Source organism: Alnus glutinosa, chromosome 1 (genome assembly GCF_958979055.1).
Source record: "Alnus glutinosa chromosome 1, dhAlnGlut1.1, whole genome shotgun sequence".
Classification (NCBI taxonomy): domain Eukaryota; kingdom Viridiplantae; phylum Streptophyta; class Magnoliopsida; order Fagales; family Betulaceae; genus Alnus; species Alnus glutinosa.
Window position 1 is genome coordinate 48498430 of NC_084886.1, and position 21203 is coordinate 48519632.

At 36.4% G+C, this 21203-nt stretch overlaps 3 protein-coding genes across 3 annotated transcripts; 1 reads left to right on the forward strand and 2 right to left on the reverse strand.

Annotated features, from left to right (window-relative positions):
• Window positions 1-1261: 1261 nt before the first annotated feature.
• Window positions 1262-4285, forward strand: LOC133854934 (NADH dehydrogenase [ubiquinone] iron-sulfur protein 6, mitochondrial). Its single transcript, XM_062291221.1, has 3 exons — window positions 1262-1433; window positions 3620-3704; window positions 3853-4285. The coding sequence occupies exons 1-3, from the start codon at window positions 1320-1322 to the stop codon at window positions 3960-3962; spliced, it is 309 nt and encodes a 102-aa protein (XP_062147205.1). The 5' UTR covers window positions 1262-1319; the 3' UTR covers window positions 3963-4285.
• Window positions 4286-4910: 625 nt separating this feature from the next.
• Window positions 4911-13093, reverse strand: LOC133854943 (uncharacterized). Its single transcript, XM_062291229.1, has 8 exons — window positions 12578-13093; window positions 10921-11016; window positions 8779-8889; window positions 8396-8705; window positions 7689-7779; window positions 6635-6968; window positions 5947-6095; window positions 4911-5749 (listed from the first exon to the last, which is right to left on the reverse strand). Exons 1-8 carry the CDS (start codon window positions 12911-12913, stop codon window positions 5239-5241), a joined length of 1938 nt encoding a protein of 645 aa, XP_062147213.1. The 5' UTR covers window positions 12914-13093; the 3' UTR covers window positions 4911-5238.
• A 1227-nt stretch (window positions 13094-14320) lies between these two features.
• On the reverse strand, window positions 14321-19292 carry LOC133854952 (4-coumarate--CoA ligase 2-like). Its single transcript, XM_062291239.1, has 6 exons — window positions 17900-19292; window positions 16301-16499; window positions 15631-15776; window positions 15419-15486; window positions 15212-15314; window positions 14321-14712 (listed from the first exon to the last, which is right to left on the reverse strand). The coding sequence occupies exons 1-6, from the start codon at window positions 18968-18970 to the stop codon at window positions 14590-14592; spliced, it is 1710 nt and encodes a 569-aa protein (XP_062147223.1). The 5' UTR covers window positions 18971-19292; the 3' UTR covers window positions 14321-14589.
• Between the last annotated feature and the right edge of the window lie 1911 nt (window positions 19293-21203).

Genomic DNA, 21203 nt, shown 5'->3' on the forward strand with positions numbered 1-21203 from the left:
TAAAAGCAAATGTGGGTGTTCCAAAATTTAAATACAAGACGTATCAATCAAATCAAAGCTTCAGTAGCCATTCTTAAAAGCTATAACTGTGCCGCCAACATTAAACTCTAAGCTCACAAATCCTAGACTCCTAACAGCAAATCAACCTCCCAAATTAAGGTCCTGTTGCATATAACCGCTCTTGTTGCACTATTTTTTTTGCCTAATAATCCCTTGGGGTCCTTCCTTGATAGGCACCGTAAAAGTAGTTTTATATCTTTCTAATCAATTTGGATTTGTCAAAATCCACTTTTCATATCAAATTTTGAAAATATAGTAGCATCATATAATCTTGAAAGTAAATCATTTTTATTAAGAATTGGACATCTTATCCATTTTAAAGTTATATTTAGTGGTTTATAATTTATGACTAATCTAGGAGCTCATTTTTCTAATTCAGCGTTTTTCTGAACATAAAAGACTGAACAATTCCAAGGAGATTTGCTTTTTCTTATTAGTCCCTTTTGTAGTAAATCCTGGATTTCTTTTTTGCAATATTCTAATAATTCTTGATTCATTTAAATAGATCTAGTTTTTGTCATTAAAATTTGATTAATAAAGTAATTGGACAACATGATTTTTTCTATGCCAAAAGGCATTTGGAATGTTAGCCCAAATTTCTAATTCTATTTTTTCTTAAATTTTGTTTATTTTTTGTTGTAATAGTGACTCAAGAGACTTCAAAGTGAAGTTTTTTAACATCAATTTTAAGTTAGTTGATCTCAATGCAATCTTTTCTGATACAACAACCCTTAGCCCTTAGGGTACCTCCTTTTGCTACAGCTGCAGATGTGCCTATATACAACCAATCTTCTTCTTCTTTTTTTATTTTTATTTTTTTTTTTTATTTTTATATATAGATAATAAAAAAGAAAAAAGAAAAGAAAAAGAAGAAGATAAGAATTTATCTGACATTGTATCAACCGGACTGTTCTTGAGACTTTATTGGGATCCTCCACCCTGTATGTATATATGTATTACATACATTTAGCCAATGAAACTTAATCTTACCAATAATAATAATAATAAGATAAAGAATTTTCTCAATTTTAGAACCATTTCTTCATGGTCCAGTCCAATGCATGCGTGACGGTGACACGGATTACACGTGTTTAGAATTGGTTGGGACTCGTTAACCGTGGGTCTGGTGTTTTTGTGGGCCTTGAAGTAAGCCCAAGAACAAGCCCACTCAGCTTGCAACTAGCATTTCCTGATCGTAGTCCCCCGTTCTCTCTCTCTGACTATACAGATACCACTGGTTTCTCTCTCTCTCTCTGGGAATGGCGTCGAGTCTGTTCAAAACCCTAATTAGATCGGCGAATTCTCCATCAACGGCCAGAAATCTCAGCCTCGTCAGGGTCCAAGTCGGCAACCACACCGCCAAATGGATGCAGGTACCTTCTAATTCCCCATTACCAATACCTACAATTTATTAACCGAAAATTGTATTCTCGTTTTGTCAATTTATTATCATTTTTTTTTCTTCTCTCTATTCGTTATTACCGAGGTGGTACTTTGGCTTGGTCGGCCGAGAACATTTTAAGCTAAAATTTTTGGAGATAGTTTGGCAATATAGACTGGTCTGAGTGGATTATTGACTAATTGAGGAATATATCTCTAAGCTAAAAATACCAAAATCTATGTGATATTTTTCCAGAGTTTGAATGATTAATTTGGCGAACAGAGGAAGCTTGCGAACCACTTTTTAATCAGATTCTACTGGTTTATCAGGTAGTCTTGATGTAGCTGGCAGTTTTGGATGGTAGACTTAGATGTCTATAAAACAACGAACAAACGGTGTCGCCAAGAATATATGAGAAAACAATGTGTCTTGCATTACCCATTGGGTTGTCTCTTGCCTGCTGTCCTTGAGAGCCATGTTATTGGGGTTTGGATCCATTTAGGGAGGTTCGATGTGGGTTTGATTAGAAAATTAAAATGTAATTCTGTAGTGTTGTGATTTTGTATCTTTAGAGAATTATGAGATAGCAGTAATATTTATGAGTGGCTCAATTCAAATTTCATGGTGATGGTATTTTATTGAGTAGTATAGATGTAAATCATTTGGGACACTGAATTATGCAAAATTCAAATGATGGCCAGATCTTTTTGTTGATTCATTTAACTGGCTTGTATTTAAAATTGATCCCACCATTTTATGTGAAAAAGTGATGTAATCCTTCATGTTGGGCTGTTGCCCCACCATAGATCATCATTATAAATGGTAGACCAGTTTATGCCTTCTTCTTTTCCCTAATTGGATGTTTCTCTTGATATTAATTATATCAATTAAAACGATTAATTATCAAAAATAATTTTGAACTATAAATAAAATTAATTTAAAAACCATTTTTTATTAGATGAAAATATATACTCCCTGTATACTAGGATTGCACCCCTTTGTGCTTCTTAATGACAATGGATTGCTTATCAAAAAAAAAAAATGGCAGACCAGTTATGACAAATTTCGGATGTCTTGATCTGTGGTCAACCATAGGAAGATTCAAAATTGAACTCAAAATGTTTCCGAAGATTCTTATTAAGACAATTAGACATTTCCAAACTTCTGCACACTGGGCATCACCTATATGTGCATCTTGCACATGCCATAAGACTCTAAATATTCCTGTAATTGGCTTTTTAATTAACTACTTGAGTATGCTATTTTAATAAATCATTTTAATGGTATGATATTACAAGTTTCTTCCTCTTGACCGATTCAAGACATGCGTAGTATAGTGCTTGAGTCTTGCACAATTTTGTTGCTTATAGTTGTTGTTTTTGAATATTTTGTTCTGTTGGTATTATGGTTTTCACTGGTTCTTCTTTGCTGATTCACTAATCATCTTGGCTTTTTTCTTTGGGAATCTGATTCTAGCTTGAATTTATGTGAGAAAAAAAAAATCCTAGAGAAAGATTTCAAGAGAGAGAACCCTACAGAAAGATTCAAGATTTGATAATAAGGAACTACTGGCCTATGGAAGATTTCAAGATTTGATAATAAGATTTCAATTATAAGTTGGTGAATTTCTTTGCAAATTTAAATTGTTGAATGGCAGTACATGTGTAAGTTCTCAAATGTTATCGATGAGGCCTACTATATTTAAGTAACTTCCCCATTGTTATCCTATTATTGTAAGTTTGATGATCCTATACTTAACAGGAAAAAAAATACAATTTTTTTTTTTTATTTTTTTTTTAAGTTAGATTACCTTTGCAGAATTTGAAAATTAGATTACTCGATTTTTCCCCAATGCTCGCAATGAAAATTCTTTCAAATGTGGACTTCCTCTTCCACCCCCCCCCCCCCCCCCCCCCCCCCCCCCCCCCCCCCCAATTTATTCATATAATCTTCGTTTCCTTTACGTTTAAACATGTTGAGTTCCAAAAAATTTCTTCTCTTTTATTCCATCTCTTTCTTTGTTGCTATACCTCTATGTATGAACATGCTTGCTCTGTCTTCAAGTCCTTTCGAAGGTTAGAACTTTTTGATTACTCCCACATGGGAAATTTGCTGGAAGGTTTTAAAAACATTTTCTGTGGAGCATATGGATATTCATTTCACTTTTATTATTTATAGGATACAAGTAAGAAGTCCCCAATGGAGTTGATCAACGAAGTTCCACCCATCAAGGTTGAGGGCAGAATTGTTGCTTGTGAAGGAGGTTAGCTTGTACTCTGATTGTTTTAGTTGTTTGTCTTACACATTTTCACTGAGGAAGCTATATGTGGATTCTCTGTTCCATGACCAAGTCAATTCATTACTTAATAATGGATATGATTTATAAGGGATTTACTTGTTCCTGGTTGCAGACAGCAATCCTGCACTTGGGCATCCAATCGAGTTCATATGCCTTGACCTGAGCGAGCCAGCTATCTGCAAGTATTGTGGTCTACGCTATGTTCAGGATCACCATCACTAGGAGTCTGAAGGTGATTATTCTGCAACCTTTCGATCTGCTGTGATGAGTCCCTAGGGGATGCTTGTGACATGGTGCCATATTGTTTTTTTTTTCTCTGACAGAATCATGGTGTAATGATATACTTTCATGCACCTAATATTTAGCAAAATAAGGATTTGATGTGCCCCTTCATGTTTTTCTGTGAGGTCTATCTCTATGAACATCTGAAGTGCATTTATTATTTATCAATGTCTATTTTGCTGCTTTATGAAACATTGTGATTAGTTTCATTGTTGTAAAAATACTGTAGTTCATTTGAGATTTGATAGCATTGGGTTTTGTTCTGATTGGGACTCATTAAGTGCATTTACCTTTTCCATTTGGGGATTGGTTGTGATAGACACCTTACAAAAGGTGCATTTCCAGTCTTAAAATACTTGTTTTGGGTCAGAAAATCGTCACTCATTTCACGTAATTCAATATGGTATGAAGATAAACATTCGTGAGATTTGATATTGAAGATAAAAGATGTGAGTTGAAGTTTCTATATTTGAGCAGTGGAGGTGCTTCAATTTTTATCTTTTTTGGTCGGAGTTTATCTCATCCACTAAATATTTTGGTTTTTAACCTAAATTGTTGACATTGACAGTTTGTAGGCGGTTTATTTACAATGAATGGTCACAATTTGACAAATCGCAAGCTCTGCAATACCCCAAATATTACAGGCATTTACAGGGAATTTCAATCGACTATGACATTCCACACTTTAGAAGAAGCCCAAGTTTTCATTCTTATATTTTTTCTCAGAAAAAAGGAAAATTTAAGAATTCAAAGTCGTGATTTAAAATCCTATTATGGTGACTTCAATATAAAGCAGTCAGAAACCAGTCGAAGGACAGAAAAACAACAATGGCTGCCAGGGCCCAGAGAACTAAGTGTAAGAAGAACTAAATGAAGATTGAAGTACGAAATAATTCAATTATCATTACCATCAACTTTTTATTAACGAAAACCACGAGGGCCAGATGGGACAAAGAAAATACCCAACTATACGTATAGCAATAGACTATTTCAACAGAGATGCCTATGAATACATAACTCACAGTTATCAAGAGCATTAATATCGAATAAAACCTAAGATGAGAAATACCAAAATCCCCAAATCAACAGGGGCCAAATAATGATTAGATCATGATGCCCAAAACAAAAAGCATGGGCCATTCCTAACAACTAAGCAGATAAACCCGCAGCTGTATAGCCATCCGATACACAAACTGCCTGCTTGTGATAGAACACATCATACACTACCTTTATCGGCTGCGAGTTTCTTTCTCTGTTGATGCTCTGCGACTTTATAATCTACCACCTCTCGGAACAGGCTTGGATCGAGCACACAATTCTCACTCCCGTAAACAGCTGCTTGGACACTTGCCATCAATTTTGCTATTTCTCGTCCAGAAAATCCCTCGGTTCTAGCAGCCGCTTCTCTTAATATGTCATCAGTCAAACCCTTAATCTCAATCTTCTGCTGTTCCCTCCTGAACAACTTTTGGAGCCAGCTAGATTTCTTTGGTTCAGACTGAGCTATATACCTGTCCAGATACAGTTTTAGAAGCTTGAAGCGTTCCTGCTCCCCAGGCAATGGAAATTCCAGAGCTTCATCAATTCGGTCTGCCACAGCTGAATCAAGATCACCCGGACGATTTGTAGCGAGAGCAAGTACAATGTCCTTCGACTGGTCACCGGTGCGGAAAAGGAGGGCATTGAGGGCACTTCTTTGAGCTTCACTCATGTAGGTTTTGTTCCGCCTGCAAAATTTGGTCAACGCATACAAGTTCTCAGATACTGTTTCCAATGAACTAATGTGTTGAATATCCTCATCTAGATTTGAATAATACCATGTATATTTACTGATTACCAACTAATGTGGGTAAAGGTTGGGGCATGTCTTAGGTATAAATTACTAAATTTTGTCTAATTAGGAAAAAAACAATTGGCAACTTACTCGCACAAAAATGCATCAGCTTCATCAATGAAAAGCAATAAACCTTTCCGGGACTTCTTGCCCCAATCAAACAACTGGTGTATCTTGGTGACAGCTTGAGGTCCCAGTGGAGCGACATCTCCTCCAGTCATCAATGCATAATCTAATCCCTAAAAGCATGACAATAAAACATCAGTAAGATGCTAATAAAGAAAATAATGACAACAACAATGATAATGATGACGCAGCATAGGCATATTTTCATAAATATATAACTGTTGTATGAAACACATGGAACAACCCATAAGCAGGGTGCCAACGTCCATATATATGAATCAAATTTAGTTCGTAAGTGTCCATTTTTCTGGGGCCTAATTTTCCAGAATGCGTAAAAGTTTCATTAACATCAGAAGTTATCAAAGGTTTGAAGTGTAAATAACAATTATCAAGCGTTCATAGCACATCCGTGGACTGATAAATCAATTGCAATTCCAAAGTGTATCAAATTAAATTCAAGCTTAAATTTTTGAGAGCAACCAAGATGTGCATCACTCTGTTAACCACTCAACCAGCCTTCACACATAAATACTGTACATAGTACATGCAAGCATGCCTGCAGGTATGTATCAATGATAAACATTCACATCTACATAACTAAATTAAGCTAAGAAGGACATGAAATAATATAGTGGTAAGTAAGAATTCATACAGATTTACGAGCCAGCTCTCTAGCAGCCATTGTTTTTCCTGTTCCTGGAGGACCATAGAAGAGCATGTTGCGGAATGGTGCCTGATGGGATTTTGTATTGGCAGTTGCACCAGCCAGCTGTTCAATCCTTTTTTGAAGAGAAGGATGTAAAATTACATCACCAAACCCATTCCCATTTTTTAAAGCAGATCCCTTATCAGCACCACGAGAAAGTGTGCTTATGGTACGAGAAAACAAGCCCGACCAAGGGTATTTCCCCCTGGAGGACTCTCTAATCAATGATGGTTGTCCCAATATTCTATCGACATAGCTCCATATCACCCTGGCTCCTTCTCTGCAATAGAGAAAAGGGATCCGCATAAGCTATAACTTTGCAGATAGAAAATCACAAACAAAATAAAACTAACAAGTCCAATTAACAAAGTTCATATCAATACTACAGTTCAAGCAGATAGCCTAGCCTGAGATCTGTAGAATGCAAGTCCTTCCTTCCGAGTTAAACAGCCTAATCACCAGGACACCAAACTTGACCAGAGCAAAATAACTCAATGATGAACGAACATCAAGTGATATTGGTCATCACAACAACGTCTGAAGAATTGGTGCATGTAGATTAAAAAAAAAACCATTTTCAGCAAATGAGCGTATACATTTTTTCCCAGCATTCTTGATACTACAGTAACCATTATTACTTCCTCAAACCAATCCCAACTGAAAGCAACAAAATACTAACTTCAACAAGCACATCACCCCCACACATAAAACCGACTGGCTAAAAGACAATTTCCTTTTTCTTTTAACTCTTAGGCAAATTAACATACAAAACAAACATTAAGATCCTTAAAAAAATTTCGTTATAAAATGAGCAGAAGAGCTTCCAGACAGCCATCTAAACACAAAAGATTAAGGGGGAAAAAAAGAGGAATAGCCAATAACAAGTCTAGATCATGGAGATCACCAAATAGATATTCTAAGCTTTCGAAGGCAACAATCCACAAGCAAAACATAAAAAGAACAGCATATTCAAATCCCCTACTACGATTTTAACACATACCTTGTTGTGTAAACCCCTGCTGCCAGAGCTGTCACTCCACCAACAAATACAACCAACTTATTTTGATCTGTTAGAATGGCTCTCAAACCCCCTGCATCAAGCCACACCTTTTCAATGAAAAAAAAAAAACCAAGGAAAAACTGACAGAATTTTAAGTGCAATTCTGCAAAGTCCTCATTCTGTATTTTTTGTATGCCTAAGGATGCAAGAAAACAAGATTGGCTAACTCACTCACAGGCCTTGTCCCCCTCAGGAACTACATAAAACCAAACCTTATTCAGTAATTTGAGTGCAAGGCATGAGGAGAATTTCAAACAAACTTCACAACCTCGTCACTACTTTATGAAAATTATTCTGAATTTTGGGACGTCCACCATGGCATACGATGACAAAACCAATATTTGACCCAGACACATTTCAGCGTTAGCGAAATTGTTAAAAATGAGTGAGTCTAAATGTGGCTGTCCTTTTAAAGAATAAAATAATAATAATAATAATAAATCCAACAATCAAAACAACACCACAAAAAGAAATAATATGGTTCGGTTTTTGCAAGTACAAGCAGAATTCCATATATGGCTTGAGATAAAGTAAAAAATGTGTATTTGTCCATTTTGATGAATTATCTCTAGTGGGTAGAACAAAATACCAAATTGTGAGAACAAGTCTTTCTTAAGTGGAATTAAACAATAAAACTAAGTTCATACCTCCAATATGGTCAAAAGTAGTATTTATGGCAGCTATCCATTTTTCTCTCTCTGCATTTGCACGATCCACCAGAATTCGCCTGTTAACATCTTCAGCTAACTTTGCTTCATGGGCTCGCCCTTCTGCTTCTGCCATAGCCCTTACTTTGATTGTTTCACGTTCTATCTCTGCCTTCTCCCTCTCTGTTTGACGACGTTGTGCTTGAATCTGTTCTTCTGTTGCTCGTCGAGCTTGCTCCTGCCGAATTGACGATTCTTCTTGCAGTTTTACAAGCTCTTGATTTCTCGCTCTCTGGTGCTCATTTTCTGCCTGCCACAAGCATAAAGGAGATTTAATTCTAACTACAAATCAACATCATAAGAACCCAGAATAAAGTGCTTGCCTGCATCCTCTTCCTTGCCAATTCATCCTCATAGCGAGCCATTTGAGATTTTGTTTGTGCTTGATGCTGAGCTAGTTTCTTCTGCTCATCATATATTACCCTTTGTCTCTCCTACCAAGCGCAACAGAGTAGAGAATTTACACCAATCAGTAAACCACTGAAACACAGTTCGCTATGATATTTTCATAACATCTAGAAGAAAGTATTAAGCAAAAATCTTTTTGCATGGATCCAGTCAAACAACAATTAAGAGAGAGCTTGAAAGCCTTCTTTGTGTCTTATTTGAGTGACAAAACTCGACATCTCACTGAGCCAATTTATGTAAAAGGTATATCACTCACTCAGACTATATGGAAAACCCAAAAGCATTATTTGTTAAAAACTTGCAATGATTATGCACACGACTCTCATTAAAGGGGATTATCAAATGGAAGCTCCAAAATCACCCCAATCATGATCCTCTAGAGACATCTAAACTGCTAATGAGCTAAGATAGAAAATCCAGGTCACATGACTCATTGAAACTAAGCAAATTAACTATTGCTTTGTGAGAACGGACACAGTCCCTTTGCTCTTCCAAGGCTCCCTAAAAAATGCTTCTTAAAGGATCTATGCTAGCAATATGCATCTAATCAAGTTCATGACTCCTTATGAAGTTCACCACCCACAGTCCACCACCCACAGTCGTATCAGCAGATTCCATGCACACATTGATTTCAATCTCTTCGATAAACAAGCGATTAAGATTGGTCTTTCCTAAACAACCGTAACCAGCAACATGCCGCCACTAGATAGGGCAAACTAAGCCAGTAATGCATAGACGGAACGATGACTGAGGATAAAGATTGCTCCCACCAAAACACTCTTATTCAATGACAGCTAAATATACAAAGACGGAACAATGAATCTGAACAAATGAGATTGTTATGGCCAAAACATTCATAATCAATAATGACCTGCCACCACAGATGAAGTAAACAAAACTAATAAAGGAAAGACAGATATACAAAAAAATTTCTCCTTATTTTTAACAACAAAGAAGATATGAAACCTTTGAACCATGGATAACATATGGCCCACAATAAAACGTCCACATTTGTTTCTTTTTGTTTAATAGGCAAATACAGTACAATCCGTAGACATATAGGATTGAACCCGTGACCTCAACCTCCACCTCATTTATGTGGGAAGGAGATGCCATTTGGTCCACATTCATGTTTAACATAATTTTTTTTTTATCCAAATTTTAAAGCACTAGAATATATTGACCACCACCCTATAGGGTTAATGGCTTTTTTTACAGGCAGGGTTATGGTTTTGACAAATGTGTGACATAATCACTAAATATATATACATATCTTGAGAACTTTACTCCTTTTACTTTTAAAGTTTGAAATAAGAATCAAAAGAATGATATCACAATATATATCAGAGAGAGAGAGAGAGAGAGAGAGAGAGAGAGAGAGAGAGAGAGAGAGAGATGGAAATGGGAAGAAATCTCCACAAAATAAAACCCCCAAAATAGCAGCTCATCCTAAATGCTGGTGTACCAATGGCACTGCTCTATGCAAACTCGTAAACAGCTAAAAAAATATATCAAGCGAATGCCTAAAATAGGCTTTAACCATGAACATTGGGCAGGTACACAGGTGATTTTAGCTTTGAGAGAAAAAACTGAATAAGCCTCTATCCAACAAAGTAATTGGCAGATGTCAAAGTTATATTATTAGAAACATGTTTCTGATCACTGGAAATGATTTAACTTCAGTCAATAAAGTACTATCCTTGATCAGCTAAAAAGTTGGAATATGTCACGGATTACCATTAAACTACGAGATTTTTTTTTATAAATAAAGTTTTTGTCAAGCCAATAAAAAGCCACCCGAAGGTCTACTTAGAAGGGCACAAGAGAACTCCCCTAAATTTGCTACAATAATTAAAAGCTAATACAATATACACACAAGAAAACAAAAGGGCCAGATCAGAAGAGCACATGCTCCATTATGTGGTGGATTTGAAATGAAGGAACTATAAAGTATTCAAAAAGTGCAAGAACATATGGGATAAATGAGCAGGTCAGTCAGAGCCCTCACTTAGCAAAAAGTACAGAAATCATGAAGGAACAACAAAATAGTGTCTTACAGTTTCAGATTGAGCTTGCATTGCCTTGAACTCTGCAGCCTTAGCTTCCAACTCTGTCTGCCTCGTCTCTTCTTGCTTTTTCATAACTTCAAACACCTATACCAACAAAAAGAAACCACTAAATTCCCTACACAAGTCATCAAATATTAAGCAAGCCAACAGATAAATTTGATGCACTTCCCAGAACATGTTTTCCACTTCTTAAAGTATGAAAAACCAAAAAAGAATATGCATTTGGTGAGTGAGAACTTTCGAAATAACCATGCTCTATTGAACTAATAATACTGGCTATGTTTGTGAGTGTCTTCGGATAAGTGTTCTTTGTTTTTTGATTGAAAAAGTTTGAGAAAACCCAAACAGATGTATTGTTGACTCCTTATTAATTTTCTATTTTTTTATTTTAAAAAAAGGTGGTGATGTGGCCATCCTAAGTGGAGGAAAGTGGTGGTTGTGCAGCCACCCCTGGCCTATTATAGTGGCTGCACAGCCACCGCTCTTTACATAGCCACCCTAACATTTTTAAAAAAAAAAAAAAAAAATTAAAATAATAAGTGACTTCATACCCCCTACAAAAGTTAAGCACCTATTTTGTCAAAATATTCAAGATGTGAAAGTTTATAAAATGTGTTTTGTGTTTTAAATTGTTTGATAATGTACTAGAGAAAAGTGTGTTTTTCAACTATAAAAACTTAGGAGAGTACCTTAGCAAACATGGCCATTATTACTGAAGTGTGTAAGTTCTTCATTTTGGACAAGGCAAAACTGAACTTCACCGAACAGAGGGTAGGGTATATGTTACAAAAGAGGCTCTCAACCACTAAAGAGGCAATTCGTCGCTATACCATTCTTGAATAAGCCTTTACAAAAATTTCCTACCAACTCTCCTGTGTACAAGATCAGTTCCTGTAGCCTTAAAATTGTCTATAAACTAACACACCCCTTACATGATTGAATCCATGCCTTCACCCTCCACATTTTGTTTATCAGGTAAAGAGATGTCATTTGACCCACATACCGTTGGGCTTAATTTTAGAAAAAACAAAGGAAAATAATAGAGTTATTACATCAAATATTGATCTTCCATTACTGAAACCGGGGAAAAAAAAAAAAGGGGTCCCACCAGGCACCAGTCAACTGAGACTGAAACAATAATTTTACTTTACTCATGTAAATTTTCATTTCTAAAAGATCAAACCAATGTGACACAAAAAAATTGAAATGAACAAAACTTCAGAGTTATCTTTCTTTTTTTCTCGTTTTCCTCAGCTCACTAGTAATAAATCTGCCTGGCTTGACACGTATTCATTTCATCAAATAACCTAGATTTATCTTCTTTTAGTTTCTTTCCTTACCTTTCCACTCCTCGGTTTCCTTGCCAACCAGACAGGGCCTAAAAATACTTAATTCAATTATCCATGAGAATCCAAACCCAAATTCAAAAAAGAAAATGAATAAAACGCCCATTGGAAAAACCAATTTCAACTTATCAACACAAAAACCCCATATCCCATTGGAACCAATAAAATCAAACAAAACCCATTTGCAGAAACTGCACAAGTCCACAAATTCCATCAACCAAAAAATGACAATCCATCGACAACAACCGAACAAAAAAAAATAATAATAATAAATGAAAACCCATTTGCAAAAACCCAACCTTCTTGGCATGAGAGGAACTGGTGATCTCCCTCAACGCCTTGGCCCCCCGCTCCAGCGCCTCTGGATCGAACCCGGCCGACGTGGTCCTTGGATTATCATTCCGAACCTTCGGCGGAGACGACGACGAAGAAGACGACTCAGCACTAGGCGCCGATTCCGGTGGATTGGATGGCTGAGATTGCCCAGAAGAAGGAGAAGGAGAAGAAGAAGAAAATGGAGAGAGTTTGAAAGGCCCATCAGCATAAGCCACGTGGGTTTGCGATGATGAGGAAGCGGATGCCGAGGCAGAGGCTGCTAGGGCTGAGATGAGCCCTAGTGCATATGATTTAGCCATTTCTGCTTCTTCTTCTTCTTCTTTTCACCCTTGGGTTCCTGATAAACCCTAAGAGGTGGGTTTTTGTGGGTGCGAAAGAAAATGTGGGAGGATTTTGGAGAAGTTTTAATAGTGGAGGGTTGGCTTGCAGAGCAAGAATGGAGAAACCCAAAGACCCCCCCCCCCCCCCCTATGTTACCATAGAAGGTACACTGTAGAAATGGAAATGGTGTCTGAGGGTTCAGGGTTTTGGTAGGGTTTGTGTTATTTGTTTAGGGTTTTTGTGGCGGTTTTAGGTTGGCGAGGCTTGGGATTTTTGACCCGACCCGGCTCGATTTAATGGGCTTGGGCTGCAATATGGATTTTTGTATATATGGGTTTTAATTCTCAAATGGGTCCAACTAAATTTGGTGAGCCTGTCGGTCAGGGATCAAGATTTTCTAGAAATTCTGAAGTATTCTAGTCAATATAATTCTTCATTTTTTTTTTAATTTTTTTTTTTGAAAGACTATAATTCTTCAAATTTTAACCGTTGGTTTGGAATTCGATTATTAAGATTTTGTCATATAGTTATCACTTTTAACTTAACATCTCAACAATTATCACCCAAAAAAATTACCATATTTATTCATATTTTGAAAATGATAATTGCTTATATGCCAAAATTGGATAGAAAAAATTTCCAACAATTTTAGCGTCCAAATTGCTAATAATTTTGGAAGTAAATATGAGAGGGCCTCTATGGGCCTATCCGTTCGAACAGACGGGCGGGCAATTCAAAACTTATTTGGGGTAGGTGTGTGGAACTTTATCACATTTGTTGTCTGAATTGTTAGCAACTCGAGCAATAAATTGTTAGATATTTGGATCCGACAAAACCATTGAAATTTCAAACTAATGGCTCATATTTGAAGAATTTCATAAAATACTTTAAAAAATGTAAAGAATCTTAATCCACTTGTTTTGGGTTTGATATAGAATAATCCAAATACTCTTAATTTGTAATTAATGTTAGAATATTAATTAAATTATTAAATTATGAGTTTAAACTTTTATAGTAAGCGGTGATTTAATAATTAAAACTATGGTTAGCTATAGGGAAATTAGAGACTGATTTCTCAATACAATTGTATCATTTCACAATTAAACTGTCAAGTAAAATTATTTCCATATTTCATACCGCATGATGGAGAAGATTCAATCATATAAAATTGGACAAATTTTTTTCTCCAAATTCGATTGAAGAAAATTCTCCCAATCCAATTCATTAAATTGACATCTGTATGTGAGAGAATTGCATGTTTTAATTAGTCCTATTTCTCACATCCTCTAAGAATCAGATGTTTGGATTGGAAGAATTTCATTCCACCTAATTTGGAAGAAAATTCCGTCATTTACAAATTATGATATATCAATGTAAGATTTAAATGAAACATGCCACGAAAAGAATTACTTGTATTCACTTTTATTGTAAAAATAGAAACAATACAGTGAATACAGATCAAAATTACAGTACATGAAATGATGAACAGAGGAAGAAAAAAAGAAAGAGAGAGAAGAGAAAAATAGAAGGACATTGCTTGAGATGGATGATGAGTTGGGGCGAAGGCTTCTTTGTAATTGTCCTCCTGGGGGTCATGAATCTAAGCAGATGACTCAAATGCCTGTGAAAAGTTAAAGCCAGAATCAAGAGAAATCTAAGGAACAGGGGAAGCTGCAGCCAACTTAGCTCTCAGATCTTTTCTTAAAATCTTTCCAGAGGGAGACTTTGGAATTGCATGAACAAAGTACACCTTGTGCAGTCTCTTGTAAAATACCACCTGTTTTGTACAAAATTCATCAACATTCTGTAAGTTACAATAATCCTCTATCATCCCAGTATTGATTGCTGTATAATTACATTATATGTATCACCTATGAACTCAAACTTCTCTTAACAAGTGAAATATTTAATTAAAATGAGAAATAAATTGTAAATATTATTAAAATTGAGGTAAATTGCATAGTAAAGACCAAGGACGGAAGAATGAGGAGGGGGGCTGGTATAAGCCATGGCCCCCCTCAATTCGTAAATACAATTTTTTTTTTTTTTTTTTTTTTATAAGTTAAAAAGAAAAATTTAGCCTACTGGCCATGCCCATAAAAGTTTTTGGCTCCGTTCCTAGTCAAAACCTCTAGTTTGATTGAATAATGTTACTCTTCACATTCATTTATCACGCTCATTTTACACTGTTGATGTGACGTATTTTAAATGGCTTTTCATGTCAATCAATTAAAAGAAATAGAAGTGTTAGTCACTTAATAAAGATTCCTTTGTACCTGTTTTGCTATGAATTCTTTGACCGCCTCTTCGGTAAGTTCAAAATCATTGGACCGGACCACGAACGCGACGGGAACTTCACCGGCAACATCGTCTTTTTGGCTGTTAACACGAGGAATTTAAACAAAATTTGTGCCCACTCAAGGGGAATTTTGCACCTTTGTGACTGCTTAATAAAGATTAAAGACTAGTGTAATGGAGCTTACGGGACAACAGCTGCATCTGCGATTGATGGATGGCTCACAAGAAGGGCCTCAAGCTCAGCTGGTGGCACCTGACCACAGGAATAGAAGATGATCGTAAGCAACGACTCAATGAAGAAATAAGTAAAGGGAAAAAGGGGGTCAATACTCAATAGTCTGTCTCGTAGTTTCTTTCGCAAACTGTCTATATATAGGGATAGGGAGAAGATGCATGCCTGGAAGCCTTTGAATTTGATGAGCTCCTTCACTCTGTCAACAATGAAAATCTCGTCGTCGTCGTCTACGTAACCAATGTCACCCGTGTGAAGCCAACCCTCGACATCTATGGTGGTTGCTGTGGCCTCCGCATCATTCAAATATCCTGATCGAATTTGTTTGTGGAATATTAATTAGGCAACTAATTAATTCAAAGTGTTATGAAATGCATATTATTCTAAATTGGACAAAAAATTTCGTACAACCTGAGTTAGAGGAACAACTCAGTCTATTAATCCGACATGTCTTTATAGTATGTAATGAACATATATCAGTTTCAATGTTTCATAAATTGAATTGAAAAAATTTCCTCCAATTAAGTTTGAACGAAAACTTTACCCTTCGAGGCTCAAAACCATGTCTTCCTATCAGCTAAGGCTTTTAAGATAAACAACATTTATTATTTTAATTATATTAATGAGGTAAAAACAGTTTTCTTTTAAATTTGGTTGAAGATATTTTCATTTATTAAACTAACGTGTGTCGAAAATGCACGTAGAAAATTTTTCTCGCATGAATTTTGAACATTTGTCATCCTAATAGATTGAGTCGAAGAAAATTATTCTGTCTCAATTTGTGTTATACTTTGTCCAGCCAAAAATTATCTCAAAATAATGGAAGTGAGTAAACCTTTCATGATCTGAGATCCACGGATGCAGATCTCTCCGGGTTGATTACGGCCAAGGGAGCAACCGGTTTCAGGGTCAATGACCTTCAGCTCCGCATTTCTAACCACCGTACCACACGAGCCTGACTTGGTTGGAAATGGCTGCTTCGCAAATCCGAGACACATTGATAGCACCGGCCCAGCCTCCGTCATCCCGTAACCCTGCATTTAAATATATACATGCAACCACAAAAGATATCATGGCCATGTCCGGTATAAATATTCCATAACCTAAATAGTAAATACCATGCCACACTATAATGTGTTATTATAATGTAGAAATTGGATTAGCAAAGGAAAATGGAGGTTTGTGCCTTGTGGTACTAGCAATTTAGTGTACAATCCCTATATATATATATATATGCAGCAGGAAGATAGCTAATTTTGTCGTTACATTGTTAAAGAGACGGAGCCAGGGGCAGGGATACGAAGGTCAGCATGTGACTTTTCACTTGTTTATTCAAATTATTAATAATTGCATATGCCTGACTTTTTGAACAAGGTATAAATATTTCCATCTCTTTGATATTATATCAAATATTTGGAATCGAGTTCTGCATTCATTGGATTTAGAGGTTACGGATTAACGCATAGAAAGAGTTTATTGCCTTTCATTGTGGATCTCAACATTGAACCCCAAAAAAAAATAAATAAATAAAAAAAAATAATTAAGGTCATTTTTATTTTTTTATTGATTTTAAAGCACTAGTAGCAGATACCGTATAAGTGGTTCATTTCTCTAAATATAAAGAATATTTGAAAAAAAATCACTATTATCTTAGATCTAGCTTGCTCAGAACAGTTATGCTTTTTAACTATTTTTTATACATGAGTTACCGAAAGATAAAAGTCATAAAAAATACCTTATTGTAAAAATTTTATTTGTATTTATAATTATATAATTTCATATTTTACATAAATTTATACTTTATAATATAAAATTTTTATGCTCGTATGAAAGTTTCAAACCTTTCGCTTTAAAAAAAGAAAAAAAAAACCGTTACACAGCTATATATCTTGTCATTAATGGCCACAACTATTTGTTGGACATCGAGTCAAGTGTCAACACCACAATGTCCTCGCTCCACAACTATCTGTTGGTCATCGTGTCAAGTGTCAACACCACAATGTCCACAGTCCACACGAGTCTACGAACGACTAGTAGCACAGTGCATTAACAGGACTTTAGTGCCTCTAAACTCTGAAGTTCGATGAATTATCAATCGAAATAGGATCTCCTCATTTTAAGTGAATTATTTTATGATTTATATTAAATTTTATAGCAATTAACTTTATATTTACACTTGAATAAAAAATATATATATATATATGGGATGAATTTAACTTAAGTGATTTAAAAATATGCTACAGATTTAATTTTAATTTCTTTTACGGAAAAAAAAAAAGGTAAAATTAAATTCACACCGTTAAAACATGTCAAATCTTTTAAAAAGATTGTCGAGCCCAAGACGGCCGGATGATTTCCGACCGAGAACAAGGAATCAAGGATCTACACAAGAAGTAGAAGAAGAAAGAAAACCATCAAATTTGAATATACAAACCTGACCCAAAATTGCCTGAGGAACCCTATTCCGGAGGGCCTCCTCCAGCTCCTTCCCCAGCGGCGCCGCCCCAGACAGCACCACCCTGATCGAGCTGAGGTCGAAATTCGCCACTACAGGGTTCTTCGCCAGCGCCAGTACCAGCGGCGGAACCACCGCTGCCACCGACACGCGATGCCGCTGTATCAGCTCCAACAACGCCCCTATCTCGAACTTCTGCATTAGCAAAACCGCCGCCCCGGCTCTGAGCGAGCACAGAAGCACACTGTTCAACGAGTATATGTGAAACAATGGAAGCACGCATAACACCACGTCTTCCGGATTCAAATACAGGTTCGGGTTCTCTCCGTCGACTTGCTGAGCCACGCTGGTTGTCAAGCTCTTATGCGTCAGAACTACTCCTTTCGGCAGCCCCGTGGTCCCCGAAGAGAATGGCAGCGCCACCGGGTCATCCGGCTCGATCGAAACCGTTGGAAACTCGTCCTCGTTCGCCTCGGATATCACCGAGAAGTGCAAGCATTTCTCCGGCGGATCATCCACTGTGATGACAGTGAAATCTTCCCCGAGCTTGGGGAAGTTCTCGCCTGCCGGTTCGCGAAGCTTGTCGACGTTCTGCGACTGGGTAATAATCAGTTTGGCTCGGGAAGAATTAAGTTGCTTGAAAACTTCGGCCGAAGTGTAGAACGGGTTCGCGGTGGTGGCGACCGCGCCGAGCATCGAAGCGCCGAGGAACGAGAAGACGAACTCGGCGCAGTTTTGGAGAAGAACCATGACGACGTCTCCTTTCTTGATGCCAAGATTGGACAGCCCGGCTGCGATTTTCCGCGATACGAGGTGGGTTTCGGCGAAACTGAACGTTTTCCCGGTGGAGCCGACGATCAGGCATGGTCTGTCGGCGAACTCGGCGAGGTGCTCAAAGCAGTAGGTGTGGAGTGGGAGGTGGTTGGAGATGGGTATCTCCGGTAGTTTAGATTTGAAGACGCAGGCGGCCTGAGAAGGCGGCGTGGGGGGGATTTTAGGAGAGAATTCTTGGTTCTGAGGTTCAGTGGAATTAGAAGCTACAGTTATCATTGTGTCGATCTGTTTGATGCCTGTTTCAATGTGTGGTGAAGAAAGCTAGCGAGATTTCAGGAAATTAACGGAATATAATGAAGGGCGAAGAGAAGGGGAAGCGTGATAGTCATAAATACAGGAAGAAAGAGAGTGGGAAGAGAAGGAGTTAGGTAGAGATGGTGCGGTGGAAAGATGGAGATGGGGTTAGCTTTGTAGTTCAACGTAGCAGATTGATTGGAGTTGGTTTGGAATGGAAGAAATAGAGGGAAAGAAGCACGCCTGGTCACCTCCCGTTCTTCAATCATGCACCAAGCCTTCCTCCCTCACCTGATTAAACCTAGCTCCCACCTACCTACCCCTCTCTCAGGACTAATAAATAAAGTAATAAACATATCCCATTCCTTCAAAATTAGTTTTTCTTTTTTTCTTTATATATATATATATTATTTAATATTAAGAATTCGTTGCGACTCTCCTGTGAAATAAAAAATGACATATAGAGTTTATCTAAGAGTTTTATTGCTAATGAGATATTTATTTTTTTAATTCAATTTATTAAATTGTTACTATTATTCGCATATTAAAATCACAAGTTTTTTTTAATAACTATTTTTCAACTATTTTAATTCGTACATATTTAAAGAGACATACAACAATTTTATATATAATATTGAAGATGAGTGATACTAAAAATCACATGTATTTTTATCTTATAATTATGTTACAAAATTGACGTGACAATATTTCAACTCCAAACTAACCCTTAAATTAGTTGTTAAAAAAAAAAAATTCCAACAATAAATTAGGATTACCGCATCAACTTTATAGAATAATTATAAAATAATTTTTCATATATATTATATATATATATATATATATATATATATAATGTTAACGTATATATTGAATAAAGTTCTTCCAACATAATTTGAGCCAGTTGCCAATGGGTCTTACATGTGGACTGCGTCGCCACTCTTTGTCCTCTCTATCTTTGTCTCTCATTATCATTGCCACATGGGCAGAAAATGACTGGGGTGTACACTGATTGGAGGGAAAGACATTGAAGGAAATAATATCTACACACGTGGGCAAAGAAGGCTCTCATGTGGGGCGTACGTGGACTGTGTTAAATTATAATTATTATTTATTATTTTTCGAAAAAATATGTCACCACCACGGCCGGCGTTTTAGCTTTTAATTTAATATTGAAATCCTAATTTTTAATTTGATAAATATTTTTAGATCAATGCTTTGGACATTTTTAATTTAGACCTTATTGTTGCCGTGCACAATAATGATGAATAATATGAAATTTAAAAGAGACAACAAGAAAAAATTAAGATACGAATTTATGCGGTTCGACAATGTGCCTACCTTTACAGAAATGAGATTATATTTTAATAATAAATTATTTAGGATTACAACATAACATATATTAATTGGTATTCTCGTATTACTCTTTATATTCAAGAGAATATGAAATACTTGTTTCAACATACCTCTATAAGACTTTTCATCTAATTATTGATAGAATACTCCACTCAACTTGATGTCATACTTGAGTAATTATTAATAATAACAAAAGTATAAGTCCAAAATTTATCAAATTGAACATTAGAATCTCAATATCAAAAAAGTATAAGTCCACCATTCTCACGGTGATCCCTAAAAAGAAGAATGCATCTTCTATGGAAGATTATAGGCCGGTTGCTTGTTGCAATGTAATGTACAAATGCATTACTAAAATTCTGGCTAATAGGATGATGAAGGGGCTGAATGAGGTGATTAGTTCAATCCAGGGAGCTTTTATTCCTAAACGAGGCATTGCAAAAAATATTCTCTTAGCTCAAGAGGCTGTGTGTGATTACCATTATAAGGATAAAGGAGCTCCTAGATGCACCCTCAAAGTTGATTTGATAAATACATACGATTCGTTGGATTGGAAATATATTTTGCACTGTCTTAAGTGCTTTGGAGCTCCTAGAAGATTTATTTATTGGATGAGAGCTTGTATTACTAGTCCAAGCTTTTTGATTGCTTTGAATGGAACTTTGGTGGATTTTCCTGGTAGGAAGGGGCTACGCCAAGGGGATCCACTCTCCCATTATCTCTTTTGTTTTGGCCATGGAAGGTTGTCTTCACTGTTGGAGGAAGTTGCTGCTTCTCCTGCCTTTGGCTTCCATCCAAAATGTGTTGCAATTAACTTAATGCATCTGTGTTTGGCAGATGACCTGCTGATTTTTTCTGCAAC